The following is a 19,281-nucleotide window of genomic DNA, read 5'->3' on the forward strand; positions in this document are numbered from 1 at the left end:
CCCCTCCCTCTGTCGTCTGTCTTCTGGGAACGCTAATAGGCTCCATGCAGAGTAATGTGACCAATTGAATCTTCCTCGACCCAGAGCTGGAAGTTGCTGATCGGCGGGGCCAAGAGTGTCGCGCCCACTAAAAGTCTTAGTGGTGACACAAACTGGGTTTGTCTCACGACTTCTCTGGGATTTTATAGCCTTGTTTGCCAAATGAACTAGTAATCGCACCATTTCAGTCGGTTTCCTCACTTTTTCCTACTTGGAAAACCTCAGACAAGCTCATAGGTGAAAAGGTCAGAGGGCCTCTCTGTAACCCTGACTGGAGATTGAGGTGAGTACACAGAATAGACTCTCATATCAGTACAATGAGCTGTTATTTAATCAGTTTAGTCCATTTGAGGAAACTAAGTTAATATGACTTGTTGTCTCATGGAAAAAAAACAATTTACAATTCAATATAATTTACATAGTTATTCAGTAATAATGTGGTAGAATGCAGAAATGTTAATCAACTGTCACACAAGAGCAATGGGAATTACTGGCATTTCATTTTCAATAAATTAAATGAAGGTAAGATAAAAGACCCTTATGAGTTCGAGAGTCAAATATCTTTTGACTAGTTTGTCCAAAGTGTGTGTTGAAAATGGGAAAATAGCAAACTAATCTCAGTCACCACCGTTATGATGGTTTACATAGAGTTCTCTGAAGAATTCCACAGTCTGGCCTCAGGACTTGTTGCTATTGTTGTTGCTTTTTGCTAGTTTGGATACAGGATAGCTTGTGGTATTAGACATTTGAAGCACTAATAGATCATTTATAATAATTGCAAAGATGCCTTTTATTGACATAGTGTAGGGTTTCTAATATTTAAGAAAATAAAACATGTTGAACTATAGGCATACAATATAACTCATACAGCATGTCTCTTGACTTCGCTATCAGGGAAGACTCTGAATTACCGTCATCCTTCCCCACTTCACGGCTTCAGTACATCGCGGTTTTTATATTAAGTATAAAAGAGTTAATTAAAATGTCAAAACTCACGCTGAATCTCGCATGCGGAAGATAGGCGGGGAAAAAATGGCTAAGTCAGGGCTCCGCTACTTCTTCATTGCTGATTAGGGTGGCACTCAACGCTGAAGAAGAAGCGATATTTCACCGAAGAAGAAGAACGGTGCGCCGAATAATATAAAAGGCTGAGAAGGAAGATATCCTGTGTTCTCCTGTTTTGTTGTGAGTGAATTTCCCATTGCGCATATCACCTGTGGCGAAAGACTACGCCAAGCCTTTTCCAGTTTTCCTTAGATTTGAATTGCTGATGAAAATGCCCCCTTAGCCTCCTGGGCCATTTAAGGCATCCAACAAGCCCAAGAAAAAACGACACATGACAGTGAATGAAAAAGTGACATTGCTTTATATACTAAAGGCGTAGCATGCCATTGCAACATAAATGAATCTAGCATGCGTTGTACTAAGAAAGAAGAAGCGAATATTCTGAAACGGCAACAATACCCTTTTCCAAGGACACCAAGCGAGTGATAACCACTAGCAATAAAAAATGAACCATCTTTATGAAAGATTTACGCCGTAGATGAGGCCGTGAAGCTGGCATGACGAGAGGATGTCAACACACTGCTCAAGAGGCAGCTCATGAATGAATATTTAGATATTAATACATCAAAGTCTTTTTATATGCTGTAATATTTAATAAATACACATCTTGATAATTGTACTTGTATTTTTGTATAGGCATGAAAACGTAGTATGGTACTAATAATAAGGGTGGTCCTACTTCGCGGTTTTTCGATTAGCGTGGCCATGTCTGGTCTACATTATCCGCGATATTCGAGGGATTACTGTAGTTGCCATCCAGTTTCTTTGACTTCCGTTACCCATTCTCCCCTAATTCTTTTCAGAGTTGTGTAGCATATTATTTTGTCAAAATCAAACTCTTTGTCTAAGTTGTCTACTAGCATATAATTCACCTTTCGCAAACTTCGCCTATAAAAACAATCGTTGTAAAGGGACAATCCCAGACAAGCTTTACCATTCCTCCATTGTCGCAATACTTATTTCTGTGTTAATGTAAGCGTTACATAACTGCCTACTGCCATGGAACTTTACGGAAGCCCAAGAACGGATGAACAAGTAGCGGACATCCAAAATGGCGAAGCGGTGTGCCTGTAGCGTATGTAAATTGGACAGATATCTGGGGGAGTGTGGTTCTTTACCTTCTTCTAAAATAAGTAGCACCTGGCTGCAATCAACTGATTATACTTGCAAAAGGTGTCCGCTTGTTCGGTTTGAATGAAAATCTGCACCCCTTCCGGCCCTTTGAGGACCAGTTTGAGACCACTGGTTTAACGAATCTAAGGGAGCAGCTCCAAGTTGTCGAAAACTATCCAAAAAACAGTAATCATTACGCCTCACGCAATCATATTTATCTACTACTGTAAATACTGTACTGTACAGCTACTGCAAATAAGAAGAAGGTGGTTAGCGTGTGGGCCTCACAGTTCTGGGGTGGAGGGTTCAATCCCAGGTGGGTCCTCGCTGTGTGGTGTTTGCATGTTCTCCCCAGGCTTGCATGGGTTCTCTCCGGGTACTTTTCCTCCCACATCCCAAAAATAACTGTGCCCCGCGATTGGCTGGCCACCAATTCAGGATGTCCTTCAAGCTCTCTATTCACACTGCGCGTGTTGTGTTTTTTTTTGCTAATTGTTCATCAATAACGAACTTTAACCTAAAGTATAACCGTAGAGACTTATTAAACACTGGTTCCAAGCAGGAAACTACAGTTTCCAGAAGAGATAAAAATCCACGGAGGTCCCGCTAATCTTGCTATCAGGGCTGGCCGGCGAAATAGGTGGCATTGGGAGAGGAAGCAGAAGCGAGGTTGTAGATCGGGCCTGTTGACTATGCTCAGAAAACACACTCAAATCACCACTACCAAGCATCTACATCACTTCTACACCTCTGCTAGCCAAGCCTACACCATTGCTAGCTGGGCCAACACCACCACTAACTGGGCCTACACCCATAACCCCGGCAGCTGGAACTCCACCTCCTCTGACCTTTTCTGATAAGTGTGAGAGGATTCAAAAGACGTTCAATATGATCACAGGTCGGTCAGACCATAACCTCATCCTGTTCTCAAGAATGCTATCTAAAAATAGGTACTCATGCATTCAGAAAACCATACCAGAATAGATGAGAGTACCAAAAAGGGAGATTCCAAATTTCACACATGCGCTAAACAATATCAATTGGGACGATTATACGCTGTATGTCCATAATCATGCTAATGACAGCTGTAATATTTTCATGACTGTTATCCATTTAAAAGAAAAATTAAAGCAAAACCGTCAAAAAAGTATTAACCTCCCATGGTTAATTGAAGCCAAATAGGTTTTAATGAAAAAAACGAGACCACGGTCGTACAATATCACTTAAAACAAACAGGGTTAGTGACGAAGAGACATTTACTTCTCTAATAAATAAAGTACTAAAAGAATTTTGATCGGTAAAAAAAAAAATCATGAACGTAATTATTACGGCGAAAGAAACACCAAAGAGATCTGGAAAAAAATGTAGATTAAACAACAGACAGGAAATACTTTAAACCACAGAGAAATAAACAAATTGCAGTTGAAGGAAAAAATAATCCAAGGGACATTGCTACAACTTTAAATTATTATTTTATAGACTCCGTTAAATAACTGACAACTAACAACATCCACCAGTCTCAAAAGTCTTGGAAAAGATAGTAGCGGAGTAAATTGTTGATCACATTGGAATCTCATCTCATCTCATCTAATTTTCTGAACCGCTTTATCCTCACAAAGGTCACGGGGGAGCTCAAGCCTATTCCAGCTGACTTCGGGCATGAGGCAGGGGACACCCTGAACTGGTGGCCCGCCAATCGCAGGGCACAATGAGACATACAACTATTCATGCTCACACTCATACCTAGAGGCAATTTAGAGTGTCCAACCAGCCTAACATGCATGTTTTTGGAATGTGGGAGGAAACCTGAGTACCCAGAGAAAAGAAAAAGTTGGACACAGATAGCAACATTTTTAAACTCTGAGAGTCACACCACGCAGTGACCTGCCAAAACAGCCAGACAGACAGACATACAAAACCATAATTAAAACCATATTATTCAACATAACACTTTCTTCCCTTTACTCATTATTTGTTTTTAATGGGCCCTGATGAATTTGAGTATGTTTTAAAAGAGAATAAAAATAAGAGAAACATGAAACAAGCCACAGTATATACAAAGAAGTAAAGAGCAGCATTCATTTTGGTTGGGAGCCACATGTGGCCTGAGAGCCGCGTGTTCGCCACCCCTGCTCTGCACCATGAGGCAACCTGTCTGTATGTGCTTCTCAAAAAGAGCGACAACTGATAGTGATCCCAATGTTTTTGTTCAAGGTAAAACAATCAATGTAGTCCAAGAATTTAAATACCTAGGAATCACTTTTCACTCACAACTTCTCTTTAAACAACAGATAAAAACACTGAATAGAATCAAATTTAATTTGTCCAACTTTAGGTTCATTTCAAACAATCTAACTCCTGAGTCAGCAAAACTATTTTGAAACAATGATCATATCGCACATGACTTGCTGCCTAACAAGTTGGTTATCGGCATGCAAGACAACACTAAAACCAATAGAAACTGTTTATAAGCAACCTCTGAAAGTATTGGACAGAAAACCAAAAACCTTCCATCGCTGTCAGCTATTAAAAAAATAAAACAAACGCCTAAACTAGGTCAATAGCAGTGGCGGGCCGTCAGGGCCTTCAAGGCCTTCTTTGCTGGCCTAAGAAATATCTGAATCATATATTATATTTTGTCCATCAATACTTATTAAATAATTCCAAATTGTCTGTTAGCTTCCTTTCATTGTGTTTCCCCCTGGTTGCACTGCTTCCAGATGTGTGTTTTCATATTGAAGCATTTAACCAATCACATTTCAGCCATTATTTGTTGCCAGGGTCAGAAATCTGCCTCAAGGCCTTCACAATCAGTCCTGCAGGCTCTGCTGCAATAAACAAGCGTCGATAAGACTGTTGCTTTAACCAATCAGATTTTGAGTTGGCAACACCACAATGCATTGTCGCAGGCGTAGGGATACGTCATCGCTTTCACCAACTATGATTGGCTAGTGATTAGCCAGAGCTACCAAACTGTATCTGAAGCGAGCTGCACAAGCAAATATATTGTTGTTTTGATTTAAAGCCATTTTCAAGATGGACTATGCCAGAAATACGACAGGACAGGCTCGACTTTCAGCTTTAGCTTCAATGGCGATAGAAAAGAAGGAAGAAAGAAAGGAGGATCGATATTGTGTACAGTTAAAAACGATTTTTGGTGAGTAAAATATGGCTATATTCCTGAATTATATTTCAATTGTGGGCCCGGTTCTGATATCTGAAAAGTCCAGTGTTTGTATTTAAGCTCCAGTGTTTGTATTTAATCACTCAATGCTGCTAGGAAGTGGATTTTACCCCACTTTAGTGCAATTTTTGCCGTTTCGCCATTGACGTCCATCGCTGTCTTTTCCTGGGGAAATCACCCCCCTGGCCCGGTTGTAATGTCTGAAAAGCTACAGTATTTGTATTAAATCATTAAATACTGCTAGGAAGTGGATTTTACCCCATTTTTGTGCATTGATGTATTGATTATTTTTTATGTGTCGCAGCTGTAGCTGCAGTAGAGGTTTTATAGCCATAAAATAGTTTTTGAGGGTTGGATTGATTCGTTAAAGGCGCTACGAGAAAATGCACGGACCGCCACTGGTCAATAGTACTGTTAAATATGCTGGTGTCATCTTGTTTTACAAAGTCTTCCATCACAAAGCTCCTCTTCCACTGCCAGAATTTGTTAAAGAAATTCCAACAGATCAACAAGAGCTGGTTCTCGAGGTGATTGTGTAGTGTTCTTCAGAAAGAATCCATTTAGCCAAAACACCTTCTCTGTTTGTGCCTCAAGAAACGGAGTTGGGCACCCCTGGTCTAGTGGTTAATTAGAAGTTTTTTTTATGCAGTGACCTGATGCCTTTTTACATTCAAGAATTTTTAAAAGAAATTCCAACAGATCAACAAGAGCTGGTTCTCGAGGTGATTGTGTAGTGTTCTTCAGAAAGAATCCATTTAGCCAAAACACCTTCTCTGTTTGTGCCTCGAGAACCGGAGTTGGGCACCCCTGGTCTAGTGGTTAATTAGATTTTTTTTTTTTATGCAGTAACCTAATGCCTTTTTACATTCAGATATTATTTATCTTGGAGAAGTCCTTTTGAGCTCTGGTCTCTAGCAAGTCTTGGTCTACAATAGTGCGCACAATAGTGGTCAACATGTACCAAACTGAACTGAAAACTGACCGCAAATATTGAGAATCTCGTCAACAGATTATTACATGCAGCAGGACTATAACTATGTGCAGGACTATAACTATGTTCCCTGCAGAAAATCTGCCGAACCCCCCATGAGTAATAACTTTAGTGACAAAAGTATGGAAAAACTGTTCTCGAATAGAAAAAGAGGATGGAATTAATTCAGATGAAGATGCTGAACCATTCTCCCTTCTGAAGAATCTGTGTTGTGTTACGTCATCATGTACTGCATATGGCAAACTAACTATAAAAAGTAAGCCTTTGAAAACCTTACATTCAGACATGCAACGTGAACAATCAAAACATGACTATGCCGCGCAAAAGAGAATTGAACCAACCACTCCTGAACAATGTTCCCTCTAAATTTTCTCATGTCTGGGCATACAGACAACCTCCCTGAGCACACTGAGGACCAGTGTGAGCAACATCATAATTGCTCGCTATGGGCGCACACCAGTATCACACCTGCCATAAGCAGGTGCATATCTACTAGCCATAAATGATGTAGTTATAATAAAATGTAATGATTATTATCTTTGAATAAAACATCTTAATAAATGTCACTAGAATATAGTTAAGCTTCCATTTATATGGAATATTTTTCCATCGGAAAATTCGCTTAGAACTTGAGCTTTGCTGCATGGTTTGCAGAGAAGACCTTTCTCGTCCAATTTCACCGCTTGTCTTCTATGTGCACATACTCCGACAGCCATTCCATCTTAAAAGAACCGCATTTCTTTTTTACTTTGGCTTGTTGAGTGGTTCGGCCACAGTATGGTTGTTTCACAAAGATAAAGGCTTGGCAGCAGCAACAAAGAACCGATAGGTAGTTGCTAATGTGCAAAACACAGGCATAACGTGTAACTAACGCAGCCAGTCAATGTCGTTAACATGTACTCATGCCGCGGAAGTAAACACACGTGACGTGAAACACATAATATCATTCGCTGGACACAGTGTTAATGATAGTTTTATCCGTAATTAGCGTTTCTTGTCGTTGGTCAGTGACATGCTGCCACTCTCTGAGTTGCGTTGCAAAATGGCACAGACAAAATTGTAAAGTGTTTTTTTTACAAAAAATACCTCTACTTACGAAATTAATTGGTCCCAGAACTTTTTTCATAACTTGAAAATATCGTAAGGAGAGCAGTACTTTACATGTAAATTCTCTCATTCATTCCACGGTACTCACACAACTACCAACTAAACCCTTTAAAATTGGTCAAAGTGTCCCAATTTTGTATGAAAGATGTAAGAAACACACAAAAATGAGAGAAAAGTATAAGAACATTATTTATTAATGTCTTAAAATAAATAACAAGATACAAGATCTATATCTGTTGAAACGCAGGGGAACAAGAGGAAGAACACGAACACAATCTGATAAACATAAAATTAGTAATTCAAAACATTACAATGATTTTTTAAGCTTTTTCATTAATGTTTTATGATTTCTTGGTATCTAATTTTTCATCTATTTTATTTATCGCCACTGCTTCTTACCTGTTTGGATTTAAGTTTCCTTAGTAATGTTTCTCAAATGCACAAGACAATCGTCGTCACAGTGGGTGATTGCACAACTCGTGAACAATTTTTCAAGATGTTTTTTCCACGAAGTCGGAAAGTTCGCTTCTCCCGCATTTTTTCAGATTTGTGCTGATGCAATGTTGGCTGCTTCCTCCTCAGCCACCTTGTTGAATTCCTCGTGTAATGCAGAGTGTCACATTTCCTCATGCTCTAGTGAGAGTTCGATTTGGTGCACATTAACCAACTCGTCAACGTCCTCATTACTGACCACATGCCCCATCTCCTGCCCCCACGACACAATTTCGCCCACCCCAGGCTGCTGTTCAGGTTAAGGCACTCGGCCTCAGCTTCCCCCACAAAAAACTTCAAGATGACGAACGACGAATGGCGGTGAAAAAACCATAAGAGAATCTTGAAACATGAAGAGTTGTTTTCGACTGCGAGTCCATCTAAACCTTTGACCACAGTGCTCAAACTTTTTAGCTTAAAGATCTAATTTTCAAGTAGCCAACTTTGCGCGATCTACCCTTTTTTAAGGGCCAATGACAAAGTTCAGCAGTTATGTATGCTGAGCCAATGACAAAGTTCAGCAGTTATGTATGCTGATGATATACCTGATGCGAGTAAGGACAGTAGTGTAGGCAGGTAGTAATCATGCTTGGACTCGCGATGTCACTGTTTCTCAGCTCAAGTCTAATTTAAAATTTTATTGTCTTTTTTGACTGGATCAAATCTTACTGCCATGCGATCCAACAGTACCTTAGCGATCGACAGGTAGCTCGCGATCGACAGGTAGCTCGCGATCGACGTATTGAGCATCCCTGCCATAGACTCTAAGGCACCCGGCCACAGCTTCTTCCAAGCATAAATTTAAGCAGACAACGGGTCAAAGAAAAATGGTGGGTTGTGAGACAGCCAATGAGAGCCCAGTAGAGTGTAGCGATGTTTTAAAATGAGAATCAATGCATCCACGACAATATTTTCTAAATTAAATAACGGATAAGGAATGCATTTACTTTTTGGGGGATTTCGTAACTTGGATCTTTTTCGTATCTCAGGGGCACCATTTGCATATAAAAAGCTTTCGAAACCTGAAGATTTTGCACCTAGAGGCATTAGTAAGTAGAGCTGACCGTATTCTATACAATATAAAGATGTGTGCAAAAGACCTCCATGTGTAATTTTTTTTCCAATGTGCATTTTATAACTGAAAATGCATCACCATTGCAGTGACACATTTATTAACACATTTTTAGATATTTTGTCAAATTATGCTACCACTGTTTCCTATACCTGTGTGCATTATTATCTAATTGTGCTAACGTTACTACGCAAATAAATCCTGCTTCTATTTATGGGACAGCAATATTGTTGGTTCCTCTGCACCTACAAAAACGCTCCCAGTATCTAATGCAGGGGTCGGGAACCTTTGTGACGAAGAGAGCCATAAACAATTGATATTTTCAAACATTATTCCTTGAGAGCCATACTCAGAATTTAAACGTAAAAATACTTGAAAATGTGTGGATTTATTAATCATTTCACCACTTTGAAAGTAAAAAAATATCTGAATTTTTTTAAGAACATTTTTTCACTGTTGCTAATCAATGAGTATCAATGAGAGCATGCATGCAGAAGAGCATAATGAAGAAAAATTATGATTAAAAAACCTCAAGAGATAGTGTCGGCGCCACAGTGTGACGCTCCCATTGGTGCGTTCGGGACTTAGGTGGTCTCTCACCAGCGGTTCCCATATTTTACCACACAGGTTAGCAGAGAGCCATATACACCCATCAAAAGAGCCACATATGGCTCCCGAGCCATAGGTTCCCTACCCCTGATCTAATGTATTAATGTAGCAACAAGGTTCACCTAAATGCCCCTGTGAGATTAATTACATGATTTAATGGATGGTTAGACTCAGGATTGGAATGGTAATGAGGTGTGGCCTTCTAAAAGTGTAACCAGCACTTTGGTCCCAATGAATTTGTAGGGAAGTGAGGTAAGCACCCTTCAAATGTCAAATTGTGTCATAACTATTGGACAGATTGAGACTAAACTTTGCTATTATGTTTCAGGTGATTACACGGAGTAAGATTGGTCTAGAAAAATAGAAGGAATCTCCATGAGGTTCCACCCTGTCATCACGGTCTAAACGGTTGAACACATCAAATTGAGTTTCGTTGGCAACTGTCTCCCGGGTTGCCAGATTGGAAAGATAGTCTCCAGCCCAATCACACCATAAAACCCAACCAGTTTCATTCAAAACAAGCCCAAATTACATTTCATGCGAGAATCATGCATTACTTTCCACCCCAAGTCTTTGAAAATAGCTCAATTGTTTGGAAACCCACTCAATATAGCATCAATGACTAACTCCAATAATCTGGACGAGGAGCAGAAGGGTAGACAGTAATCCCTCAAATATTGTGGATAATGTAGATCAGAGATTGGCATGATAATGGAAAACCCCCGTTGTAGGATCACCCCTATTATTACTACATACCATCCTACATGTTTTCGCGCCTATACAAAAATACAAGTACACAAGTACAATTATCAAGAAGTGTATTTAGTAACTATTACAATTATGGGCATATGAAAAGACCGTAACGTATTAATATCTAAATATAATCAATAAATTTAAAAAAATGTAAATACATTAAGTACTGTACTCAGATTCGAGAGGCATTGGATCATCGATGAAATCTTCAGGGTGCGCAGGTGATGTGCACGACGGGAAATTCACTCGCATCAAAACAGAAGAAAGCAAGAAGTCATCCTTCTTGACCTTTTTATATCATTCTTCTATGGTGAAATATGGCTTCTTCTTACGCGCTGAGTGCCACCCAATTCAGCGCCAAAGATGAAGCGGGGCTCTAACTCCCGCCATGTTTTTTATCCCGTCTTACGCTTGCGTCTTTTTTTATACTTGAAAAAATGCGATGTACTGAATGATCACAGTATGTCGGGAATTATGTTTTAGTGGTGCTGCCACCTAGTATAATTTGCCACGGCATATTTTATACTTGCAGTATATAGTTTCTAATACAGTTTTGGAAGCAAATTCAATTAATCTTACGTGGAAAAAAGTCATAAAATTACAAAGTAGCCAACGCCACCAAAATTAAACCAAAACAGCTTTCGTGCTCGGGCCAACACGTTCACTCCTCTCTGTCTCACTCCAGCCAAACACGCATTGTGATTGGGGAGAGGACAAAAAACATAACATCCACAACATCAACATCATACATGGAAGCCAATTTGTTCCATTACTGTAATTATTTTTACGTAAACCGGAAGTTGTTTTGTTTTGCGGACCTCAACAACTTGCTATGAAAGCTCTGTGTGAACACAAAATTGCTTTTGGCGACAAGCAAGGTGTTTTTGTGCTATGGTTTAACTTTGATTTTAACACCTTTCCATGATAATTGCTTTTCTTTTGGCTGAACCAGCATCGCTAAAAGACCCAACTCTCTTCTTTGGGGCCACAATGTGAAAAATGGAGGGTCAAAAAGGCAAAGATATTCCCAGCGCACATACACAGACAAGCACTATGAACTACCTGAGCTGAAACACTAATGGCGGACAACGGTGTAGGATTAGGACAATGTAATCCGAGGACTTTCTCTATACCACTTGCCAAAAGAGGACTCCAATATCAAAAGGTCGTGGGCAGGGTCCAGGCAGGAAGAGCAGGGTTAGGATGGGGAAATTTGCCATGCTTCTCATCCAAAGCCGAGGATGAAAAACTAGTACTATCGCCTCGAGGCCATCTAAAGAAAGCTGGACTACGTGCAGGGGAGTTGGAAATCAGAAAAACAGCTGGTCAGACATTGGGAAGATTCCACAAGCCAGGCTCCATGACTGGCAAACCTATGAAACCAACTTGCCTATACTCACTACCTGCGCCAGTCATTTGGGAGGTCCCAGCTCAAAACAAAAACCCTTAGCACTTCTAGAAGACAATGCCTTCCCAGGCGCACTACAGATGGCAACATGACCTGGACCTGAGAAAGCTGGCAAAGATGTAGTAGAGGCGGAGTAGCAGAGAACCAGCACACAACGCTAACATTTTTTTTTACATTAAGTAACCCTGTAGAAAGTACTAATGTCTGTAACACCTTAATGGCTACCATTAACATACAGTAATGTGGTATGTCAAAATGTTCAGTCAACAAAAATACAATGGTTTGGGTGGGTAAGACACAGCTTGTACTCAAATGCACAAGACGGCCAGAGGAAGTTCAAGGACAAAGGTTTATTGATCTGGAGATGAACACAGGCCAGCTCAAGGAAGCAACACAAAATACATGATTCCAAAAACTTGAACAGGGCAGGAAACTCAAAAACAAGAAACACAGTACTGGGCCCACACCGATTCCGTGTTTTACCTGGTCAACCATAGGCCAAGACGCTGTGTTCTGGGACTTTGAAGCCGGGCCTGTAATATTGTACGAAATTTAACCCCCCCAAAAAACGACCACCGGGCCTGCCTGGGATTGAGCATCTTAGGCTTTACGGATGTACTCTAAGGTTCTTGTGATCTGTCCAAACAATGAAGGGAAGCAGAGCCCCCTCCAACCAGTGCCTCCACTCCTATATCCCCGCCTTGACAGCAAGAAGCTCCTCATCACCAACACCGTAGTTCCCTCAGCAGCCGTCAGTTTCCACAAGGTCCACATTTGAGGCATCCGCCTCCACCACAAACTGGTGTCATGGGTCAGGGCGAGTGAGCACTGGGGCGGAAAGAAAGTGCCTTTTTCAGAAGGCAGAAGGCCTCGGTGGCCTAAGGAGTCCATTTGAAAGGAGTAACTGGTGATGTAAGGACACGTAGCGGAGCTGCAATAGCTGTATATGTGCTAAAATTACGGACAAACTTGCGGTAAAAGTTAGCAAACCCCAGGAAATTCTGCACCTTCTTTCCATTGGTCGGTTCGGGCCAATCCCGAACCACGCACGCATTAGCAGGATCCATTTCTATCTCGTCCGGTGTCACGATGTGACCAAGTAAACTTACTGAAGAAAAAAACAGTTATATTTACGTTTTCTTGACTCATTAAAATGTGATAGAACACCACTTATGGTGGCCCGGTGGTGCGAGTGGTTAGCGCATCGGTCTCACAGCTCTGGGGTCTCGGGTTCAAATCCAGGTCATGTGTGGAATTTGCATGTTCTGCCCGGACCTGCGGGGGTTTCCTCTGGGTATTCTGGTTTCCTCCCACATTCCAAAGACATGCATAGTAGGCTGATTGGACACTCTAAATTGCCCCTAGGTATGGGTGTGAGTGTGCGATTGGCTGTCCACCGATTCAGGGTGTCCCCCGCCTCTGGCCCGGATTCAGCTGGGATAGGCTCCAGCAACCCCCATGACCCCAGTGCGGAAAAAGCGGTTCAGAAAATGAGATGAGATGAGATGAAATCACTACTTAATTTTGTTTACTTAAAAACAAACAAAATGCATTTTTTATTTATTTAATTTTTTCTTTAAGAATCAAGAACAAAAAACAATAGGTAAATTCTTTGTTAGTCCTTAATCATTCATTGAGGAGTACTTAAATTTAATGTAAATTTTAATTTAGCATGTAACATAAGGTTGATGCACATAATTTACTTTAGCGGCCCATACCAAATGAAGTGGATTTGGCCCCCCATGTTTTGAGTTTGTCACCTGTACTCTCATAACTTTTCTAAAACTGAAGTCATCTTCCCCTATTGGACCAGTTTCAGAAGCAGTATCACATTGTTTAATAAGATAACATTGATTTTTTTTCTTCTCTACTATTTATGGGGGAAGTTCTCATATCTAGGAAAATGGATGCATCTCATTTGCCAGGAGTGCTTCATTGATTGAAGCTGGAAAAAAGGCACCAAATCTTCCAAAACCCTCCAAAGTGGCATGCAGGAGTATAACGCAGTAACCTAACATGGCAATCATGTTTGCCTTAGTAGTGTATTCATTCATTCATTTTCTCTACAGGGTGCTGGAGCCGATCCCAGCCAACTATGGGCACTAGGCAAGGGACACCCTGAATTGGTGGCCAGCCAATCGCAGGGCACAAGCAGAGGATAAGAGTGGGACAAGGTCGACGTCAACAGCCCACTTTGGTTGCTCAAACAAATCATCACTACATCTTTCCACCCTGACATTGTTGTGTCACCCATAGCGTAGGCCATTTGTTCCCCACTTTATACGACGCCCGCGTCGGCATGGACCACATATGAAATCATTTGACAATGTTCAGCTTGTATGTTCAACTTTAAATAAACCAAATAAACAAAGTGAAACACGAGAATGGCTTATGTACCGCATCCGAGAAATTGTGCACGTTAAAAAAAATAATGATTAGAAAATGGAGTTTACCCTTTACTCGACCATAACATTTATGATTTTATGCTCACCTAAAAACAAAGTTTTTACTTTGTTTTTTACTTAATTGGAATTTAAAAGATTCCCAAAACATTGTGCAAAATGATTGAACATCCAATGGGAAAAGTACAAATAAACTTAAATGGCATTAAATGTGAATAGGATTTGATGAACAACATCAGTAAAAGGCTGTGCAGTGTGGTAAGTTTTAAGCTCCTTGCAGATGGAAAAACGCATTCCTACTCTGCATGTTGCTGTGTTCCACGGACAGATTTCCTGCTGGGAAGTGCTCTAATCACCTGGCAACAATATTGACATAGAAATAGAAACTCTGGAGAGGACACGACTCCAGCTCTCAGCCTATCAGACATACATCTGGCCGTCAGAGTTCATGTACTGTATATTCTCTGACTAAGATCAATAAGGCTAAACATACATTGTGGTATGGACATCATGAATTGGAAACTCCTAAAAGAAATATCAAATTTGTATTTTGGATGACACTTAATAGGGTGAATGTATCTACAATTGTGCAATGTCTGTCAATCATGTAAATAATAGCCTAGGTGATGTCGGCGGTTAAGCTTTATTCACAAATTCTTTTTTTTTTCAATTTATTTCAGGAACTCTAAAGATGACAAGCAAATCCAATAACAGCATTCTGGATGTCAAGGTTTCCTCCTCCCCTCTTCTCTCGTCACCGAGCCGGCAACGTCTGGTCACCAAAGATGGACACTGCACCGTTCGCCAACCATTGTGTCCCCCAGGCTCATGGCTGGGAGTGCCCAGCCGTGCGTGGCTGTTAGCCCTGCATGACATGTGGGGACAGTTAGTAGGTCTGCGTTGGAGATGGGTCCTCTTGGCCTTCTGTGCATCGTTTGTGGCCCATTGGCTGCTGTTCGCCTGTCTTTGGTACTTGTTGGCATACATCAATGGAGACCTCGAGGTGCTGGATCATGACGCACCCCCACAAGGGCACGTGGTTTGCGTGAAACACATTACAAGCTTCACTGCCGCTTTCTCATTTTCCCTTGAGACACAACTCACTATTGGCTACGGCACCATGTTTCCCAGTGGCGACTGTCCTAGTGCTATAGCTCTTCTGGCCGTGCAGATGCTGCTGGGACTCATGTTAGAGGCTTTCATTACAGGTACATGCATTTACTCAACCCTTCTTTTGACCAATATGAACTGGCCTGGATTGATTACACAAATGTTTGGGACCAAATGGAAGAAGTCAACTGGAAATGCTCTTCCATAAGTGTTTGTTTGGCTGTGGAATATGTAATTGGACCTTTCTGTCAAAACAGGAATATACAGTGAGGTCTACCACACCTCTCCTCAGGGGGAGGCAAGGCCTTTGGGGCTATTCTAATGCAAAAACCTTTCCTGCTTTTTAACTGAAAATCGTACTGTATTTAGTGCTTAATACAAAGTGCAATAATAGCATTGAATGTGTTACAATAACATTGATGACAACTGATGCAAGTTATACATTAAGTTTTATATATTAACACTATTTGGATTTTCTCCGCGTACTCTGGTTTTCCCTCACCATCCCAAAATCATGCAGGGTAGGCATGTTGAACACTCTAAATTGCCCCTAAGCAGGAGTGTGAGAGTGAATGGTTGTCCATCTCATTGTGCCCTGCAATTGGCGTGCCACCAATTTAGGGTGTCCCCCGCCTGGTGCCTGTAGTCGGCTGGGATCGGCTCCAGCATCCATCTTTAAAACCGCAGATCATCAGTAGAAACACTTTTGTCTGGTCACGGCTAATAAAGCTAAATAGGCTAAACACTCGGTCAATCATGCACACAGACACTACAGCAGCATAAATTCAAAGGACAACACCTGAAAGTGACATTGTTCATGGTCATTAAATTAAATTGGTGATTAGCATTTCAGGGTCATTGCTAAATTGTGGGTACAGATTTCTAAACTGAACCCACTGTTTAGTAATCTGCACCCGCAGAGGCTAACTAAACCGTGGGTACAATTTTGTAATCTGTATGTATAGATTAGGTATATAAAAAAGTTTTTATTACCCTAGCACGCGGTAGAAACAGACGTGGTTAAAGAGAAAGTTTTCTGGACAGTTAACCTTTTAGTATAGGTATCGCAAAAAGCTAATATTTGCTTTAAAAAGGAGTCACCAATGTCATTTGCTGATTCTCAATTGTCTATCAGGTGCATTTGTGGCCAAGATCTCTTGTCCTCAGAAGCGAGCAGCAGGCATCCAGTTCAGCCATCAGGGTGTGGTGGGCCAGCACCAGGGTCAAACTTGCCTCATGTTAAGAGCCACAAACTTGCTAGGGCGGCCTCTGGTGGATGTGAAGGTGAGTGCTGTGCTCTATGAAGAGCATGAGGGCCAACCCTTGCATCAAACCTCTCTGGATTTTGACGTGGATCATCTAGGCCAAGATCGCTGCCCCTTCTTCATCTTCCCACTAACTTTTTACCACCCACTCGACCGCCGTAGCCCTCTGTATTCCGCCCTGCGTGAAGGTACATCCAGTCACTTTGAGCTGGTGGTGTTCCTGTCAGCCTCACAGGAGAGAACAGGAGACACATGCCAGAAGAGGACCTCCTACCTTCGCCAGGAAATCCAGTTTGACCGTTGTTTTGTGCCTCCCTTAGCGCTGGATGCATGCGGAAGGTATGTAGTGAGCAACCATCACTTTGACACTATGCACTCGAAAGACCCTTTGGACAAGGACTGTGTTGTGCAAATGAATGGTGATGGGAATGACAAGATGGAGTAGTATTTTGTAAGATGGAAAGCTGATTTGGGAAATTAGTTTGTGTTGAATCATTTTTAAATGTCAAGTCTCCCGTCCTTATCAATTCAATTTGTTAATGATCCCAAAAGGGCATTTTTTTCATGGGTTTAACCCAACAGGCCCAACATACATATACAAAATATATTTTACAGTCTTTTCTCATTAGGTTCACAGGTGAGCTGGAACTCTACTTCAAACTCTACCTCACAAATGAGAGGCAGACATGCTCTCTACTCAACCACAGTGGTGCAGCAGAATAACATAGCATGATGAATCATTTTTATAATTATCCCAATTTGGCCTCCACGAAGTTTGCATTCTCACAATTCAGATACTTTATTATGTATTAAATAATTTATTCCCCCTAAATTCCAAAAAGATCCATTGAAAAAAATATTTTTTCACAATTTAAAGAACACTTAGAGTGAATAAAGATATTTGTTTCTATATATGTTTCTATTCATATTCTACACAGCCTAGATTGTTCAAAGTAATGGGGTGTTGTGGCCTATGCCAGGTGACATTGGGCAAAACCTGTACTTCTAAAATTATTCCAATGAAAAGATGAGGAAAGACTGAGAACAATGGAGTTATGAATTGTTGATTAGATGTCTACCACCCAAAAAATCACCCAATGATTAGATGTCTACCACCCAATGTTTTGTGGGCCTGTACAGGTAGTTAGCAAGCTTTAAAAGGTATGTCCTGTGTGGCTCTAACACCAGAGACAATTCAGGAAAATGAACTCTTCGTTTGATAGATTCTTAAACTGCGACAGATTACCACTTCTGAGTGATCATTATTATGTCTATATAGTTAAAAAAAAATCATTCCTGAAGCTCCAATTACTTCACCTATTATAATGTTTAAAGTTTTCCCCAAAAATGTGTAGAGTCAAGTAAAAAATGACGATCTGCTTGAAACACTTGCTGAGACTGACAAGTTTATCCTGGTCGTAATATTTAGTTCAATTAATGCTGTTGACTATTATCCACACAATCCTATTTGGGCCACATGTGAGTCTTAATATAGCATTTAACATTGCTGAATGTGTTTTTTGGGCCTTTCAAAAACAGTCAGCACTTTTAGTCACTCAATCACACTGGATGTAAAAGTCATTTGAATCACCCAAATGATGCGCTCCCTAGTGAAAGATGAAATATCTGCATCTTTAATGGTGTGATGATGAGGCTGTACAAAATGACATTATAAAGTCTGTCAATTGTGAAAGCCTTAGCAACAAATTGTTCTGATTCTTAAAAAAAAATTCTACCGTTCAAAGAAAGTGAGACTCAAGTCTTACTTAGATGATCGGTTCCATTGTTATTCCATCATATCAGTTTTATAAAATTCTGCCCACGCAAATATCGGAATTCACTGTTACGCATAAAAAATTCATTAACACAAAATGATTAAAGTAGAAATGTTAATTGGCGTTGAAATGTACAGAATATTCAAATAACTGAGTTCATCAATATATTGATGGAATAGTCAGTGTAAAGAGTACAGTAATGGCCAAAGGTTTTGAGAATTACACAAATGTTAAATTTTCACATAGTCTATTCCTTCAGGGATTTTAGGTGTTTGCCAGTTGTCTCTATGGTATGATGACATACAATTAGAAGCATTTCACAAGTATAAAAAGCTTTTATTGAGAATTGCATGCAATAGGTCAATGCTGCACTGTTGACCCTTCTTTTTCAAGACCTCTGCCATTCTCCCTGGCATGCTGTCGATCAACTTCTGAACCAAATCCTGGCTGATGGCTATCCATTCTTGCATAATCAATGTTTGGAGTTTGTCAGAATTTGTGGGTTCCTGATTGTCCACCTGCCTCTAGAGGATTGGCCACAAGTTTCCAATGGGGTTAAGATCTGGAGAGTTTCCTGGCCAAGTGCCCCAAATCTTAATGTTTTGTTCCCTAATCCATTTTAATATGACCTTTGCTTTATGACAAGGTATTCCATCATGCTGGGAAAGGCATTCTTCATCACCAAATTGCCCCTGGATGGTTGGGAGAAGTTGCTCTCGGAGGACGTTCTGGTACCATTCTTTGTTCTTAGCTGTGTTTTTAGGCAAGATTGTGAAAGAGCCCACTTCCTTGACCAAAAAGCAACGCCACACATGAATGGTCTCAGGAGGCTCCACTGTTGGCATGAGACAAGACCGATGGCAGCGCTCACCTCGTCTTCTCCAAACAAGCCTTCT

General features: G+C 40.7%; 1 protein-coding gene across 2 annotated transcripts; it reads left to right on the top strand.

Moving 5' to 3' along the window:
- The first annotated feature begins 64 nt into the window (after window positions 1–64).
- kcnj13 (potassium inwardly rectifying channel subfamily J member 13) lies at window positions 65–18,619 on the top strand. 2 transcript variants are annotated; one of them, XM_077611661.1, is made up of 3 exons: window positions 65–322; window positions 14,916–15,443; window positions 16,481–18,619. In XM_077611661.1, the coding sequence occupies exons 2-3, from the start codon at window positions 14,927–14,929 to the stop codon at window positions 17,053–17,055; spliced, it is 1,092 nt and encodes a 363-aa protein (XP_077467787.1). In that variant the 5' UTR covers window positions 65–322; window positions 14,916–14,926; the 3' UTR covers window positions 17,056–18,619. The 2 variants fall into 2 exon arrangements, with proteins under 2 accessions (XP_077467787.1, XP_077467788.1); XM_077611662.1 differs by lacking the exon at window positions 65–322 and having other exon boundaries at window positions 14,877–15,443.
- The last annotated feature ends 662 nt before the right edge of the window (window positions 18,620–19,281 follow it).

The sequence above is a fragment of the Stigmatopora argus genome, chromosome 10 (genome assembly GCF_051989625.1).
Source record: "Stigmatopora argus isolate UIUO_Sarg chromosome 10, RoL_Sarg_1.0, whole genome shotgun sequence".
NCBI lineage: Eukaryota > Metazoa > Chordata > Actinopteri > Syngnathiformes > Syngnathidae > Stigmatopora > Stigmatopora argus.